The sequence below is a fragment of the Sinocyclocheilus anshuiensis genome, unplaced genomic scaffold, assembly GCF_001515605.1.
Source record: "Sinocyclocheilus anshuiensis isolate Anshui unplaced genomic scaffold, SAMN03320099.WGS_v1.1 scaffold1299, whole genome shotgun sequence".
Classification (NCBI taxonomy): domain Eukaryota; kingdom Metazoa; phylum Chordata; class Actinopteri; order Cypriniformes; family Cyprinidae; genus Sinocyclocheilus; species Sinocyclocheilus anshuiensis.
The window spans coordinates 78,967-97,400 of record NW_015538011.1 but is presented as its reverse complement, the minus strand read 5'-3'; the positions used below and the strand labels follow the sequence as shown (position 1 = coordinate 97,400).

Genomic DNA, 18,434 nt, shown 5'->3' with positions numbered 1-18,434 from the left:
TCGGTGAGGGATGGGTTGGGGAAAAAGCTTCCGAGTCAGCCGGGTGAGGAAGGAGAATGACAAATGAAGAGAGCGAAGGAGAGAGAGAGAGAGAGAGAATAAGGATGCTTTATGCGATCTTAGCGCAATCGACCGGCCCCTGAGCCGAGCCTCCGATTCCCCTTGACAGTTATGCACTTCACTGGTTTTCGCTTTGAGGCGTTTTCAGACGAAACAGGATTCTCTCTCCTTTTTGTTTTGTGTTTGTATAACATGTGAAGCGCCCTGTATTGTAGCTCTGTCATCACCTATCCATTTAGCTGTAGCGCCTTTTTCGGGTCAAGCTTGGCCGGTGCCTTCCGAGACTTGCCTCTCATTTTTCATACATATCGCCTCAAGGACAGAAGGATATGTAAAAATGACCCCCCGCTACTTTCTCTAATGAGTTCATTTACAAATGACCTCCCTCTCTCTACTTTTGTCTTTTGATTGACAATGGGGGTTCTCTTTGACCCACATGTGCATCTGTTATGCGACCCACATAAGCCAATAAGATGATAAGTGATTGAAGCGTTGTGAACCTCGGGGCAAGTCGGTTTTTGTCTGGCCTGGCTTTTCCTCGAAGCCCGGTCCGCTTTGAGCTCATTTGCATGTTCAGCCACATTCATTTCTTAACTCATAGAGTCTGCAGGAGTCCCCATCTCACTGGGGAGTCAAGTGAGTAACGCTGTTAGCACTAATTAGCGAGATTAGCTGCGCCGCTAATCTCCAACCCAAAACAATCACAACAGAAAATCCCATGTTGTGACAATTATCTTTGAATATGTGAAAAATTGGATCACATGTTTTTTTGTTTTTTTTTGTAGATTTCATTCTGTTTTCTCAGTGATGTGACATTTGGGAAATCTTGCTGTCTGCTTTTGAGAAAAGATTGGTTTTGCTAAAGTAATTTTCGGTGTGGCAACTGATATAATTTGTGATCGTTTTCAAATCAGTTATTCTGTGCATTGCATATTAGTCTACTCAAGCAATATAGTCAACTAATAACTAGTTTTAAGGAAGCCTTGTGTTTTGGGGTTCACCTGACCCAGATTTCACACATTTCTTAGTCATTTCTCAATGGGATATTTCAACCAAAAATAAAAATTATATAATTTACTCTAATGTCACTCAGAACCTGTATGACTGACTTTCTTCTGTGAAATACAAAAGAAGATATATAAAAAAATGTACCAATGTTGTTGTTTAGTTGTCCATACAATAAAAGTCAATGGGGTCCAATATTGTTTGGACCACAACATTTTTCAAAATATCTTCTTTTGTGTTCCACAGACAAAAGAAAATCGTACAGGTTTGGAATGACACTTTTGGAATTTAAATTTCAATTATTTATTTATTTATTTTATTTTATTTTTTTTTTGAATTTGTGTGACCTAGTCGTTGGTGGTTGTGATCATAGGCTTATATTAAATATAAGAACTGGGCATGGAATGAAAATTGTGATCATCTTTTCTTCTCTATAATGAAACGTCTTCTCAAATGTACAACAGGACGGGATTTGATTTTGCCCATAAGCAATAGACAATTGGATTGTTGCAAGGGGGAGGGGAATCTAATGTATTTGATTTAAAGCTTACGAGGGCACAAATAATAATGTGCACAGATAAATAATAAATAATCACTGCAATATTCCATTAAAAAATAAGAATAATCAATTTTGATTTCATGTTGACTTTCATATAAATCTTATTCATAGAATCTTATATTCTTTTTTTTTTCAGTGCGACTTAAGCAGCTGCTTAACTTGGTATCGACAAGTTTTTTTTAAAGCAAGGCATTAGTTATGTTGGAGTAATGAAAATTATGACTGGCAGTAACTGAAACAAACAGTCCTGTCACTGAGCACAGACCTCTATTCTCTAGGGCCTGCTGCTTACCACGCACAAAACACTGGTCTCTAGCAGCCTTGTGTCTTGTGGATGAGAGTTGTTATGAAGTTTGATGTCTCATGTAGTTTTACTCTTGCTTGCTGAACAAGGCAGCCTCAGCAAAGCCAACACACCACAGCTTGCAAATGGCAAATTCCAAAGAGAGACAGACACTAGAGACAATAACGAAATGTGTGAGGGGATATAAAGTGTGTGGCCAAATATTCTTTAATTTGCAAGGTAACTTGACATTTTCTTTCACAGATCCCAGATGAGACCTGTTACTACTTTTTAAGTACTTGGATTCAAAAACACTAACGTGCCTTTTTCCACAAGACATTTAGAGTGAATGGAGAACCTATGTTAACCAAGAAAAATAGCTTATAGGCTGTAGTCCAATTAGAGATGGTGCTTGTTTTAGTGTTGGCAGGCCCTCTCATTTTTCTTGTTTACATAAGACGTGTCAAGTCTGGTACACAGTGTGAGATGTCCTCTCCAGCTCGCACTTGCAGTGAGATCACGTTAGCAACGTGTTATTGAAGTAACAGCTTTACGTGTACAACCATGCCTTGAACCTGCCCTCCGTTACAGCTCTGTACCTTGGGGTCATTTAAGATCCAGTTTCTTCGCCAGAATCGGGTCCAAGCGTGTGCGCTAATAGACTTTTTTCACCTTCTACCAGTGCTCTAATTTACACCTGAACTGCGGGCCAATCCTGCAGAGACATGCAGACCATTTGTTTCAAATAGCATGGGCTCATAGAATATAAGAATTCAAGATTCTCTTAATAATTAAAATATATATATTTTTAAATATAATATTTGATCACCCTTGTGTCATTTCATAGCTGTGGAACACAAAGAAGATAAAAAAAAAAATTCTAAAGCAACAAATTTATTTCCTGTCAAATATGAAGAAGTTGAATTTAATGATTCCCTGGAGAAATGAATGTCATGCTTTCCACAAAACTATTAAGCATTAAAAATATATGACATTTTCAAGCATCAAATCAGCATATTAGAATGATTTCTGAAAGATCATGTGCCACTGAAGGCTGGAGTAATTCAGGAATAAATTAAATTTTAGAGATGTTAAAATAGAAAACAGTTATTTTAAATTGAAATAATATTTTACAATATTACCATTTTTACTGTATTTTTTTATTATAACTTCATCAATAATTGATATCAATACAAATTAAAAAAAAATTAAGCCTCAGTGAGCAAAAGAGACAAAAACAATGTACAGACCGAACTTTTGAACAGTAATGTGTTTGATTCATTAAGAATGGTCAAATGGTTCCCAACTCTAGTCTCAAATCTATAATTTGGCTTCAAAAGACTCTGAATATAGCTCACAAGTCATAAGGACTCTTTTATGCTTCTTTTATGTGCTTTACTGACACATCAGAAACACTGAATTCTGGGGAGTTGTTATTGAATGTGGAATATTAGTATGATTTGAATGTTGAATGTTGGTGCAGTGTTGACACATGGCATGTTTGTGAATATGTTCTGCAGATAAGTGCTTATCTGCCGGATGTTGTGCCAGAGTTGGAGCTGTTTGATAGGGATGCGATGTAAAGCTGTGGAGGGTTTTTGTGGTTTAGTGGGCGGCTGGGAAGGCACATGGATACATAGGCTGCCTGCAGGTGTGGCAAATAGCCTAATCCCACTTTAATCTGCTCACACTCTGTGTACATAACTGATTAGAGAGTGACAGACACATGCCGAGCATCCACAGCCCACAGCACTTTCATTTCTCTGTTTGAGTGTTTTGTATATTGGTGCATCACTTAAGCACTATTGGGATGAGATTAGCTTTCTCTACGATGTTTGAGTTAATTATTTACGTAGGATGATTCCATGTGCTGATTTGACAGGATTGAGATCTCTGTAGTTTTTATTATGAGGGGACTATGTATTTATTTATTTATTTTTTGGCTGTGGGTGTTTGTTACAAAAGGTCATGTGTTGTGGATATATCCCTTACAAAACCCACTGAAATAAGACTTAATAGGACAATGACATATTTGAGATTTAAAAATCTAGTGTAAAACACATGTGGCAAAATCTTAGACATGTACACATTGCATTCATGTTGGTTTCAATGGTTTTGAAAAATATATATAAAAACATATTTTCAAGAAAAGTTCAAATTTGACTTCTGTCTTGTGGTGCAACCATCAAGTAAACAACAGTATTATTTTAGTATTATTTATATACTATTATAGTATTTATTTTGATTCAGTTTACATTTTAATTTCAGTTTTAGTAGTTCTGTTGAGCTTTTGTCATTTTTATTAGGTTTTATTTAATATTTCTATTTAGCTTTAATTTTCTTTTATAACAGTTTTAGTTGTACTAATTTTAGCACTCCAACGTCAGCTTATTTTATTTCAGATAGTTGCCAGTGTATCTTCTCATTTTCATTTAAGTTTAATTAAATCTAATATTTAATTTTATTATGAGTTTTTTTAATAATTAAACATTTAGTTTTAAACAATTAAACATTACGTTTTAGTTAACACTGGTAAAACAATAGTAATAAGATATTTTCTTACATTACATACACTTATTAAATCATTATTTTGCAGATTTATTTTTATTTTTTAAAAAGTATTTTTGTTCTAATATCATGAATTATTGTTTCATGAATATTATGTATTTTGGGTCGCACCACATGACTTTTTATAACCGTACATTTTCCTACCCTAAGGTCAAATTATCAGATATTTTAAGAGATTTATTGACCCTGACACATCTGCCGGGGTCCTCTCTATGAAATCATTTCCTGTTTTGTGTTTTTTGTTCATACTTCTGCAACAAGAAAATTAGATTTAGTTACAGTATTCGACAAAGGTCAAAATAAATTAGAAGAATTTTTCTGAAAAAATAAATAAATAAATAATGCACAACAATCACAGCCCGGATGGGACTGAATTTTCCAGAGGATGCCCAAGTTGAAAATCAGTAGGTAAATTGCACCATAATTTTGGTTGTGAAAAGAAAAAAAAACAGCTATGTTGATTTGGACTGCATTAAAACCATAAAGTACGTCTGTGAAACACAAATTTATCTGAGCTCCTCAGGGAAAACTAGTCCCATCCGAATAGGGCTATTTTGATAAAACACTCTCATGTTTGCATTTATCCATAGAGGGATTGAAATGACTCGGGATCACACAAAGATGGATTTATCTGATGACAACGGCTGCTATCTCTGAGAACCTGTTGTCATATGTGAGATGCAGACATCCATGTTCCAGAGGAGCCAGACACCACAGGCAATTGTCTGTGTGTCTGCGAGTGGCCATATGTTGCACGTCCTTGTGCCGTAGCTTAAGGGAGATGCTCCCCTAGAGATGAGAGGTTATTGTAGTTTGAAATGAATCCCTCATTCCTCCCCCTTTCCCATCATGCTCCATCCCCCTCAGCTTCACTCACTCAGTCATTCTCATGGGATCGAGAGCAAAAAACACAGGAGTCTTGATCAAACAGGTAGCCGCCACCAAATGCTGTCAGATGGCTTTGGTTTCGCCCCCGGTCCTCTAAAAAAAAAGTTAAAAAACAGAAGAAAACAGGCCGCTTTAGTTGCCGAGCCCCTTTCATCTGCCTCCAGATGTGGTTTAATTTACTGCGACTTGGCTAATTATGGTAATTAAGGATTAATTACTGTTAATTACTTTCGCATAAACTCATCACCAGTCAAAGAGCGAAGCCTTATGAAATGTGTCACGCGTGCAAACACACCACAGGGACCTTGGCGAGCATGTGGGGGTCCCTTTACATGCTGTCGCTCATATAGATACCCTCTTTAGGGCCACAACAGAGCGAGGTTACTGCTCTCACACGTTCACCTCTGCTCCTAATCCCACCTGCACAGATGAACATCAAAGTACGACCTCAGTCCTTCTACCTCATTATTTTTAAAGAGTTATTTGATGACACTCACTCATTAGACACATCACTGAAGTTGCTTTTTCGAGAATATTACTGTAGATTTACCCAAACATGATCTGTCATTTAAAAAAAAAAATCATATTTTATTCATATATTTATGTCAACATTTATTCACTTATGTTTTTAGAAACCTGTATGGCTTTCTTTTATGAAATTCTAAAGGAGGCGTTTTGAAGAATGTTCACTGTTATCTTTTCCATATAATGAAAGTGAATGATGACCATGGCTGCCATGCTAGATTTTCAAGGCAAGTTACATTTTCAGGATAATGTTCCTCTTAGGACTGAACAATATATCATAAATATCGCAATATATCTTTGTGTGATTATCAAATCTCAAAGTCTGCAATTTAATACAAATAATATATGCACTTTGGGTTTCCATGTGAAGTGCAGCGCTATGTTCATTTACATATATTTATTTACCAGCAAACTGCCACAATAAAAGCTTGAGGACTTAATGTTTGAAAATGAAATGAAAAGATAAATTTGTACTGTAGAAGTTGTTTTATTAATATTTTAAATACTATTACAATAATATATTTATTATATTTAATACTAGTACACTAGAATTATTACAAATTATTTTCTATTTTGATTAATATTTTTATTTAAGAATAATAATGATAGTAACTTTATTGTTACTAAATGGTTAATTGTAAAGAACCAATTTTTCCCCAGATCTTTCAGCCATAAAATGATGGGTTGCACTCAAAAAAGTCCTTCAATAAAAAGTAATTTTTCAGCTTTTTAATTTTTTTTTTCCAATGCAGTTGATCATTTTCAAATAGCGCTATTAAAGTCCCCCTTGTCACAATATATTGTTCAGTCCTAGTTCCAGATAAGATTCTGAAAACTTGGAATAGAGCCGACGAGTTATGAACTACTTTTATAATGCCTTTATGGTGCTTTTTTTTGTCATTTTGGAGCTTCACAGCCTCTGGTCCCCATCCACTTTTAATTACCATTATAAGGTAAAGAGCAGCGTAAACATTCTTCAAAGCATCTGCTTTTGTGTTCTAAAGAAAAAAAGTCATACTGGTTTAGAACAACATACAAGTAAGGCTGAGTAAATGACTTTCATTTTTGGGTGAACAATCCCTACAAAGCTGTCTTTGCTGCTTTGTGTGTGTCAGCCTTCAAGTATAACTGCAGGTATTTATTTGAGGAGAAAGATGACTTGATTTCCTTGGCGGTTGATTGTTACAGAGAAATTCCTCTCTAACATGCAATCCTCATAAAGGAAGCAATATACAGGGAGATGGCGGATTCCCTAAGGAGCAGAGATTAAGTCATACGCACCTCTCCCTTTAGTAAACAGGCACCACACGCATGCAAGGGATGACAGAGAGGAAACCATTCGGCTCTGGCTTGATTAGATTAGCAAAAATTCACTGGGAGAGGAGGATGGGGGAGAGAGACAAGCGTGCATAATTAATTCTGACTTTGATCACTGTCGCTGTCTTTCAAAGGGATCATTTCCCATCTCCAGCTCTTTAAGAGACAGACATTATAGAGCAACTCTGGAAACTCGACACATATCCCTTAGAAGCCAATACAAAGTGTAAAAGTTAAGCTTTATTGACAAACAGCCAATTTTTTTTGTAAGTTCAGATGTTGTTTTATGGTTTATGTGTCAAACACCATGGACTAAATGAGCCATTCTCATGTATTCTTGTCCCTGTGATCTGTACTGGAAACATACCCAAGCGAAAGATATCTAATTTAGCCCAAAGGCTAGAAAAACTCAGCTAGCTTAATGCACCAAGCTGAAGTCTGATCAGATCTAGTGAGGTACGTTTCCAAGGCACCTTAAAAGACAGGACTTTGATAGCCCGAGGACACTATGCGTCGCCTGTTTTGAATAACAAATTCTTTTAATGAGGGTCTTTAAGTAGAAGTGCGTAGCTCTGAATTGTCTTGTGGTGTGCACCAGACTGCCTGGTGGAGGCTTGCTAATGCTAATCACAGTTATTAGCTGTAGCTTGGGGGCCAGTGGCGTCCCAGCTCTCCGTTCTCCTCCCAACCCATCTCGCTGACCACCTTCCATAGGGAGGGGGAAAGGGGGCCATAGAGGGAACAACGGGAGCCACCAACGCTACGTAATGTAACGCCTGTCATCTCGACTCCCACCAGCTGTCATCACGGCAATGTACTCCAGTTCATTTTTTTAATTGACACCGTACTTTAGCATTCCATTTCAGTTACTTTCCCCTCCTCCTCTGCATCTTCAGCGTTCATTCTGTCACCCTCTGATTCCTTGAGCCTTTCTTTCATTATTTTGGAGAGTTCCCCTATAAGACGGCACAGTTTTGAGTTTTCCCAAATAGACTCTGAACTGACTTAAATTAATAAAAATCCTGTCATAATTACTCACCTTCTTGTTGTTCCAAATCATGTCTACTGTTATTTTTTCAGTTGAACATATCTTTCTTTCTTTCATTCTTTCTTTCTTTCTTTCTTTCTTTCTTTTTTGGCTCACATTTAACAAAAACCCACCAATTCACTATCTCAACAAATTAGAATACTTCATAAGACCAATAAAAAAAAACATTTTTAGTGAATTGTTGGCCTTCTGGAAAGTATGTTCATTTACTGTACATGTACTCAATACTTGGTAGGGGCTCCTTTTGCTTTAATTACTGCCTCAATTCAGCGTGGCATGGAGGTGATCAGAACTTTTCCATGACTTTTCTAATTTATTGAGATGTACCTGTATGTATATATATATATAATTTTAATTTAAAAAAATTCCTGTGGCTCAGTGGTAGAGCATTGCGTTAGCAGCGCAAAGGTCGTGGGTTCAGTCCCCAGGTAACACACATACTGATACAAAATGTATAGCCTGAATGCACTGTAAGTTGCTTTGGATAAAAGCGTCTGCTAAATGCATACATTTAATTAAATTTTAATAAAAAAAATCTAATCTCCTTTCGTAACTTGACATTCAACTTGCTTAAGACTCTGTTGTTATTACTCTAAATCAAAACATGAGTAAATGTTTCATACAGGACTAGTGAGACATGTTTTATTTGTGTAGTGGGATGAGATTTTCAGCATGTGACAGTAACACAGAATGCAATAGATCAGCAAAACCTATTCAGAGTCCCTACAGCACAGAGAAAGAGTGAAAAACACAGAGCTGTGCTGAATGACTCTGGGTGTTATTATTATGCTGCCTGTACCATAGATAGTCTCTCTCTCCCTCACTCTCTGTCTCTCTCACTGTATTCAGGCTGTGTAATGAATGATGTGTTATATTAGCATGTCGCTGTCCCTCTTTTGGTCTCATGGACGAGTTGGTGACAGGCCCACCATGACACAGACAAGAGAAAGAAATTCAGAAATAGAGAAAAACTCAATAGATGGCTCCAGAGATTTACAAAGCTTTGATGCTTTTTGCTATGCAGCCTAATACACTATTAAAATTATACATCACCATTATTCTTATCTACCAAAATACCAAATCAACAGTAAATTGTGTTATATATGTATTACATATATTTAATTTAATATTTAATAAAAAATACTTTAACACTACAACTGTAACTTTTTAATACTTTTAATATGTATGTCTTATTTCTTAGTGTTAGACTCTGCCAATATAAATAAAATATAAAATTACTATTATATATATATTAACTTAAACCATGGATGCAAAATTTATCTGTGAGCATTTTTTTTTTCAGGCAATATTAAAGTTAATTAAAATTAATGAATTTATTAAAAAAATAGCATTACAATTCTTAATGAATATCACTTTTAGCCAATAATATCTACATCAGTGCATCCCTGTTAGTAATTAAGGCATTTTGGCAAAAAATATGGTTACAGTGGTAATTTTTTATAAGGATACATCATAAAACTTACCTGTAAATGTAAATTGTCCTTTCAAATGCATGAGAAATCAACCCTGATCCAAACCTCTATCGTTTTTACTTTATATTCTCTCCTGGCGTGTCTGAAGCAGCAGTAAAGTGTGTGATGTAGTGAGGTGCATTAGATGCTTGTTGGCTGACGGCATGAGTCTGCTTGTAGATCTCAGGTCTCAGGTTACCGTATTGACTGCATCTGGAGAGGCTCCAGGGCCCAGCGCTGGCTGCCAGTGCCAGTCCAGGAAGGCAAAACTTTCATCATCCTTGTCAGTGCCATCACAAGCGCCTTGTTTGACCATACATCTTCCTAATTGTGACAGAATACTTCAACATCATTAATTAAACATGCTTTCATTTAAGACGCTCACAGGGAGTTGAGGCCAGGGAGGGGGCTGGGCAGTATCACTGTATGAAAATACAGCAGCACGGGGGCAGCTTGTTTGCATTTTCTGTTTTTCCTTGCATTTTTTGGTTTTGACTGGCTGGCTTTGTGGTTGTGTCTCTCTGTCTAGTTTTTATAGGATCGTGGTTGTGTTAGTGGAAATGCCAAATGACAAAATGAAGTGGTTTCTAAGAGGCTTTCACAGAAAGGCCGTAGCGTGAGAAGGTTCCTCTGTCATCTGTATATTATAGTGTATCTTGTGTGTGTGTGTGTGTGTGTGCATTCGTTCCGGTGCTATTAACACAATGTAATGTCATTGATAGGGCCTCCTTCATTCACAGATTAATTATAGATGAGTACAGAGAGAGGTGGGATTTGTCTCCTGTCACCATTCAATTAAAACATGCCAGAGAAGGACGATTACTTCATCACTGGCTTTATATTGTCATGCTAGCCACATCACAGTAATCCTTGTTTAGAAACGAATAAACTTTGCCTCACTGACCTACCCTTGGATCTTCTAGTAGAAGAAGGTAAATGAGTTGGCTTAGTAAACTAGTGAATTTACACTACCATTCAAAATTCTGGGTCATTTTTTTTTCCTTTGAAAGAAATTGATAGTTAGCAAAGACGCAAAAACAAGAGATTTTAAACATGCAGATTGCTTAATTTTCTGATGCATTTTAACTGAAGCTGACTACCTTGTTTCTTTTTTGTGAATTCAAAAATCAACCATCTTCTGTATATTTGCAGCTAGACAAACATGAGTTCAGGTTTCTTTTGAAGGATACTGTTAAGTATTTTATTTTATTTTATTTTTTTTAAACAGGGTAATATATAAAAATGCAATCATTGCAAAATACAGACTGTGAATTTAAATTAAACTTCCGTTTAAAAATTTGGGGTCAGTAAGGATGAATTACATTGATCTACAGTGATGGTAAAGACATTTATAATGTTAATGATGTCTTTTATTTTAAAAAAAATGCTGTTCTTTTCTTGCATCAAATAACTTTCTATGCCACAAAGAATCCTAAAAAAAAAAAGAATTTCCACAAAAATATGAAGCAGCTGAAGGTTTTCAACATTGATAATATTAAGAAATGTTTCTTGATCACCAAATGATCATATGACAGGAATAAATTAAGTAATAGAAAATAGAATAAATAGAAAAGCCATTTTAAATTGTAATATTTTGTAATTTTAGATGAAAATTTCAGATGGCACTTAGAGGCTTTTCGCATCTGAACCCTTCATATATATATAGATGTGTGTAAGTAAGTAAATAAATAAATTAATTAATTTGGGGCCAGACCACAACAAATGAGAACTGCCATCATAAAAATGGTTATTTCTGATCAGTTTAGTGTAAGAGCAGTATTTGGTAAATATTTACAATAGAAACATACCTTATTGCTTATTTAAAACATTTTTTAAAAAAGGTAGCTCGACTTTTAGCAATGCTGAACATTGCAGAAAAAATATTCACACGTTCTACTCCAAGGAGATTTTGCAGAGAACTAAAGAGCCACGAGTCTGCTGTGTGCCATATGTCTGTCTTTCTGATACAAAATCAGGCCAAATCCTCCTGTCTCAACAGTAATCCATTCCACTCTTTGACTCCCAACTTAATTCCCTGAAGTTGATACCAGCCTTGGTTTAGACACTGAAAAGATAAACCCCTTGACTAAACCTAGCTCGAAGCCCCTGACTGGGTTAGTGCCTCGTTTCTCCTAAACGAAAGACTTTTTTTATTGTTCCAAAGGAGGATTACAAGACTCTGCAACCTTGTGATCGAGCATACATTTTAAAAAGACTACAATTTAACAAACATGAGGAAGATGTGAGTTTTCTGGGGATTATCAAGGGGAATTCCAGAGCCGCTTGGCCTTGTTATAGAAGTGAAGAGAGTGAAATTAGGTCTTGCTATCAGGTGCGTGGGTTCTAGATTGTCAAATTAGCTGTGAAAAGGGAAACGCTCAGGAAGGCTACTGCTGGGAGGGTGAAATTAAGACTTGTCTGAGGAGAAGTCGCATCAGAATATCCTCCAAAAGTGAAATGGTCGATTAGATACTTCTAAAAACCGCTGCAGTTCATGATGCTAAATAGCACACGCAAAAAAAAAAAAAAAGGAAGAAGTAAGAGAGAGAGAAAAAAAGAGAACGATAGGGTAACATGGGGTAGCATGTTTCACCCCCCACATTTAATTTTCTTCTTGACCTTAAATTTCATCTGAACACATGCTTATGCTCATATAAATTTTGACATATCACCAGAAAATGAACATTTGTATTGATTATTGAGGTTAAAATATCTAATTTTGTCACAATAGCAAAGTGATTTTTTTTGTATATATATTTATATTTTAGTTGTACACTAACATTTAGATTTGGGGCATGTTGTTGTTTAGCCAATTTTCCATGCATAATTTATGCATTATTATACATGTTAAACTAAAATATTACTATTTCAGTGAAATATTGCTATATCAGTGAAAACACATTGTTTTGAAGGTGGGTGTCTTACCCCATCTTCCCCTACAGACAGAGATAGAAGGAAGAAACCAAAGAAAGACAGAAAGAGATAATGATCTGCTCCTCAGAAAAACTGTTAATGTTTGTCTGCGGGTGGTTGAGTTCAGCTCAGTTCACATCAGCAGTGCATTGGGCACAGACCACTCACACACACACACACACACACGCAGGGCCGGCAGCATTACGGCCTAATCGATTGCCATGCCATTACTGAATCAAAATAAATAAAGTGCATTGCGTCGGTTTGGGGTAATTAAACAACAGCAAAGTGAATTGTATGATTACCCGCATTCATTGTATTTATTTAATATATTTCATGCATTTAATTGTGCACTGGAGGATATGGTTGGAATGAATAAATCATTATTTGCCTCATTAGATTCCCTCTCCAGATGAACGTTGCGCACTTCTGGGCCTGGGTTTCTTTAGTCGATGCTGTACACCAGTCACGTTCCACTGTTGCTGTCTCTTTCTTTTATAAAAGCATAAAACACTTGCTTTTTTTCTCTCGTGTTGTGCTATTGATATACACTCGTGTTTTTTCATTCGCTGTGAAATAGTTGGGTGGGCAGACAGTTGAGACGAGCCTGAAATTGGACAGTCAGTGTTTTTTGAAAAACAAAGCAATATCTTTTGAAAACGGCTTGAAGTTATCGTCAAAGAGTTGAAGCGAGGAGTTCAGGATGACGGCGGTATGAAAATAATCACTTTGCGAAACACACTGTGTGCACATGTGCCAAAGGACATGCTAAAGAAGCAGGATATTCGCTGTACTGCTAGGAGTCTCTAGAGAAATCGGACCTTCGCCGGTGTCGCTCAACCCGTGCGCTGAACTCTTGACCTCTGGAGCCCTCTGACAGCCCCTGACATTTGCAGTGAGAGTGGGCTGACTGGGTTCGGGTTGTGGAAACAGATTGCAGCATGTTGGTTGCCTCACCCTTTGCTGTCATCTTCAGAATGATGTCACAGGAACGTTTGCATTGCCTCTACTGCAGTAGCGGCATCAGACATGGGTTGTTTTTGCAGGTTTACATATGTAATAAGCCATATGTGTTACATTTATGTCAGAAGCTCTTAACTGGCGGTGGGCTCTTCTGATTGGGTCGCAGAACACGGGGAAAAAATAACACTTCGTGCAAATAAAAAATATAACTAATCATATAGCTCAATATAGTTGGAATAGCGGAATAAAAAGACTTACCAACTATTCAAAGGGAGGGGAAACTCTTCCTGTATCTTTTGTTTAGAATGTTATAGGCTGTATTTACACAGATTCATCTGTCTCTTGGTACAGTAATTGGTCTCTTGGTAATAATTTTGTTTTGTCCCACCAAGGGACATTTATTTGATCAAAAATACAGTAGAAACAGTACTATTGTGACGTATCATTGCAATTTAAAATAACTGTTTTCAAAATAACAGCACTTATTTAGAGTATAAATATTTGGAAACATTATACATGTCTTTACTGTCACTTTTGATCAATTTAATGCATCTTTGCTAAATACGGATATTAATTTCTTTGAAATAACATCTTTACTGAACCCAAACTTTTGAAATGTTTTGTAATTTTTATTGAAGGTTTATTTTATAATAAGCAGTATTGATATATTTGGTCACCACTTGACATCCACTGTAACTGTAACCAAAACAGATCTTTGCTATAAACTATACAGTGAGTATTGGCTTTATTTGCATTAACATTTTTTTCTTCTGTTATTGCTGTGGATCTTCTACAGAAATGTATGGCTGCTTGTTTGTCAAATTCTTGGTAAATCTGGATTTGTGTGTTCTTTGTTACTGGTAGAATGGCTGCTGCAGGTGCTTCTGCCGTCAGTCTGCCTTCACTGAACAGAACAGAAGGAGAGACATCTAGTGGCACACAAAGAAATAACAGTTTACAATGTTCTAATAGCACTGCACAAACAGCCAAAGCTCCTTTAGGAGTCCTTATATAATCTTCTTTTCCTTCATAGTGTAGTAATAACCATTCCCACGAAGAATCTTAAATGTCCTCCACACTTTGCTTGTTTGTTTCCTGCTAATTTGATAATAGTTTCTGCTACCAATAAGAGAGTGGTATACTCTCAGCTCTGTTTAACACATTTTACTGAATCATTTGACCATATTTTAAATTTAAATCAGGTGAACAGGGTCTTCTTCGGGAATAATTTGAACAGTACATGTATATCAGAGCAGCAGTGGAGCAAAACATTTCAGTAAGGTTCAGGCACAGAACTGAGCACCACTGTAACACAGCCAATATAAACAGTGATACATGGTACAGTCTTAAAATCAAAGAGCAGAGTTTCATGGTATATTAACTTATTCTATATATTAACTTAAGTTGGAAAAATGAAAGCGTTCCAGAGATCCTGACAGTTGAACGGCTATAAAAAAAATCAGTGAATAGTGGACAGACAAGTTTTAAAAAATGGCATTTCTCTGACATTTCTAAATCTTAGTAATTATTTAGTTTAATGTTTTAAATAATAATTTGATGCTTTTACTCTTCAGTGGGTAAAGAACCAAAAATGAGCAGATATAATAATTTATTCTAAATTATTGTGCAAATCAATGAAATTATGGTTTTATTATCTCATACCCTGCCAAGATCAGTGTATAGTTCCTCATTTTTGTCACAAAGAAGTGAGCAATTAAAATGAAGGCCATATATTACTCCTCAAGCTCTATAATGTCTCATAAGGAGACAAAGTGATGTTATGTTGATTTTATTACAGACATTAGCTTGGTCACTCAAATGATTTACAGACATTAACTTGGTCACTCAAATGATAAATTATATATATATATATATCTATCTGTGTGTGTGTGTGTGTGTGTGTGCTTCTCATTTTTAAGTGTCATACTGAGACATTGCAATTCTTAGCTTAACTAATATTAGAAATATTGTTCTAAGTATACAGTTAATCAGAAATGACCACTAAATGTCTACTACATAGCCATAGACAACATAATATGTCTGAAAACTTTCAGGATTTCCAGTGGCTTTGATGACTGAAGGCTGTTTTAGCAGTTTAACCTAGGGCTGGGCGGTATATCGAGTTTGTACGATATATCGAAATTTTCTTTATAAGCAATACGATATGAGGCAATACCGTTTATATCGACATAGTAATTTGATACGAGTGCATCTGAAAATATAGCGGAGGACACAGACTGAGCTGCTGAGGATAAAGTGCATAATGCAGTTTGTTCTAAACATGTGACAAGCTTTATATTAAGGCCTTTAAAAACAGGTAAGACACAGTATAGTTTATAGTTTCGCACAGTTTAAGCGGCTTGGCCCGTCATATGCTCTGACAGAAAGGGTGCATGTGCCTCAGACAGAGACACTAGGCTACTCACACTGTTTAATGTGTTTGAGATGTGCCGTTTCCCTTAATGCATAACTTGCATTTCACAGGTACATTCTATGTCTGTAAATGTTAGAAAGTCATGGAAATATTTCCATTTTTCTGTCAGAAGTGCATCAGCCTTCTGCTTTGGGATTCTCTGCTACACTTCACAGACTTCAGTGAATGAGCGCTGCCGCATGCGCGCCAAACAGACGGAGCACAATTAAATAGGAGCGCAATAATTCTGACTAAAATATACATTTCGCTGAAATATTTGTAGTTGGACAATAAATGTGACGTAGAATTTTAAACCTACAAGTACATTTTTATGATAGCACTGACTGTAAAGTGACTGTAATGGGGTAATCAAAATAGCCTAACACAACCCTGTGCTTTTGTTCTCATTTATTTTCATTTTTAGATTGCAATGTTACAATGTTAGAATGAAATGTGATTTTAACTCTGTTTTGCACATAGTATAAAGGATTACATGGTTACATTCACTTTATTTGCTTTCATAGACTTTAATATGTATTGTTTTGTTGGACAACATTGGGTAGTAAGTGAAATATATATATTAAATACAGATTTTTTTAAAATACAAAAATGAAAATACCGAGATATATACCGTATATCGCAAATCAGCCAAAAAATACAGAGATATGAATTTTTGCCCATATCGCCCAGCCCTAGTTGAACCTACAAAATTACTCAAGTGTTTATTCTCTCTTCCCTTCAGTACTCAGTATCCGTGGAGCTCAGGAGGAGGAGCCACCAGATGCTCAACTCATGCGATTGGACAACATGCTGCTAGCCGAAGGCGTGTCCGGACCTGAGAAAGGAGGCGGGTCGGCTGCAGCAGCAGCCGCAGCTGCCGCGGCAGGCGGTGGCGGGTCCGATAACTCGGCCGAACACTCGGACTACCGGGCCAAGCTGTCCCAGATCCGTCAAATCTACCATACAGAATTGGAGAAGTATGAGCAGGTGAGAGAACAGAGTCTGGACTTTTTAAAAAAAAAGTGAAGTGACATGTGGCCAAGTATGGTGACCCATACTCGGAATTAGTGCTCTGCATTTATCCCATCCAAAGTGCACACACACACCGTGAAAACACTCCCGGAGCAGTGGGCACCCATTTTTTGCTGCGGCCCCCGGGGAGCAGTTGGGGGTTCGGTGCCTTGCTCAAGGGCACCTCAGTCGTGGTATTGAAGGTGGGAGAGAGCACTGTACATTCACTCCCCCCACCTACAATCCCTGCCGGTACAAGACTCGAACCCGCAACCTTTGGGTTACGAGTCCGACTCTCTAACCATTAGGCCACAACTTCCCCTTATTCAGAAAAGACTCCTAGATCTGACCTCTGTAAACGCAGATGTTTTGCAACAAAATGTTGTAGGCCTTAGCACACCAAAAAAGTCCTCAGGATAGGACATTTGAGCAGCTCCTGTAGTTATGTTTACATGCACAGAGATTGATTCGTGTGCCGCCCCTCTGTGCATGTTCAGGCGTGTAATGAGTTCACCACCCATGTGATGAACCTGCTGAGGGAGCAGTCTCGCACTCGGCCCATCTCCCCCAAAGAGATCGAGCGCATGGTGAACATCATCCATCGCAAGTTCAGCACCATCCAGATGCAGCTCAAGCAGAGCACCTGCGAAGCGGTCATGATCCTGCGCTCCCGCTTCCTAGATGCCAGGTCTGTATGAGTGTGTCTGTATCTAATACTACATCTAATGCACCAAAAATTAAACAAAGATGATTTTTAGTGGATGTTCTCTACAAGTAAAGAGAAAAAATATATACACTACGGTTCAAAAGTTTGGAGTCTGTAAGATTTTGTAATGTTTTTGAAAGAACTCTTTTTTTTTATGCTAAGAAAGACTTCATTTATTTGATCAAAAACACAGTAAAACAGTAAAATTGTGATATTTTATTTACAATTTAAAGTAACTGTTTTCTATCTTAATATATTGAAAATGTAATTTATTCCTATGATGGCAAAGTTGAATCAGCCATTATTCCTAGTCTTCAGTGTCACATGATCTTTCAGAAATAATTCTGATATACTGATTTAGTCCTCAAGAAACATTATTATCCATGTTGAAAACAGGTGTGCTGCTTAATGTTTTTGTAGAAACCTTGATTTTTTTTTTCCAGGTTTCTTTGATAAATAGAAAATTAAATTAAATGACATTTATATGACATATGAAAAGTATACTTTTTTTTTTCAAGAAAAAAAAAACATTTGAATGGTACACTCTAAAAAATGCTGGGTTGTTTCAACCCAACATTGGGTCAAATATGGACTAACCCAACCGTTGGGTTAAATTTTTACATTAAATTTTTAACCCAAAAGTTGGGTTAGTCCAAATTCTGGTTCTGTTCTGTCTTTTTCCATTAGACGAAAAAGAAGAAAC

General features: G+C 36.6%; 1 protein-coding gene across 3 annotated transcripts in view; it reads left to right on the top strand.

Moving 5' to 3' along the window:
• Positions 1 to 18,434, top strand: part of LOC107677498 (pre-B-cell leukemia transcription factor 1-like) — a 62,866-nt gene that overhangs the window by 36,557 nt on the left and 7,875 nt on the right. For all 3 annotated transcript variants that reach the window (XM_016472429.1, XM_016472422.1, XM_016472438.1), the window contains exons 3-4: positions 16,757 to 17,001; positions 17,523 to 17,713. In XM_016472429.1, the coding sequence (XP_016327915.1) occupies positions 16,757 to 17,001; positions 17,523 to 17,713 (436 nt within the window). The remainder of the gene's footprint in view (positions 1 to 16,756; positions 17,002 to 17,522; positions 17,714 to 18,434) is intronic.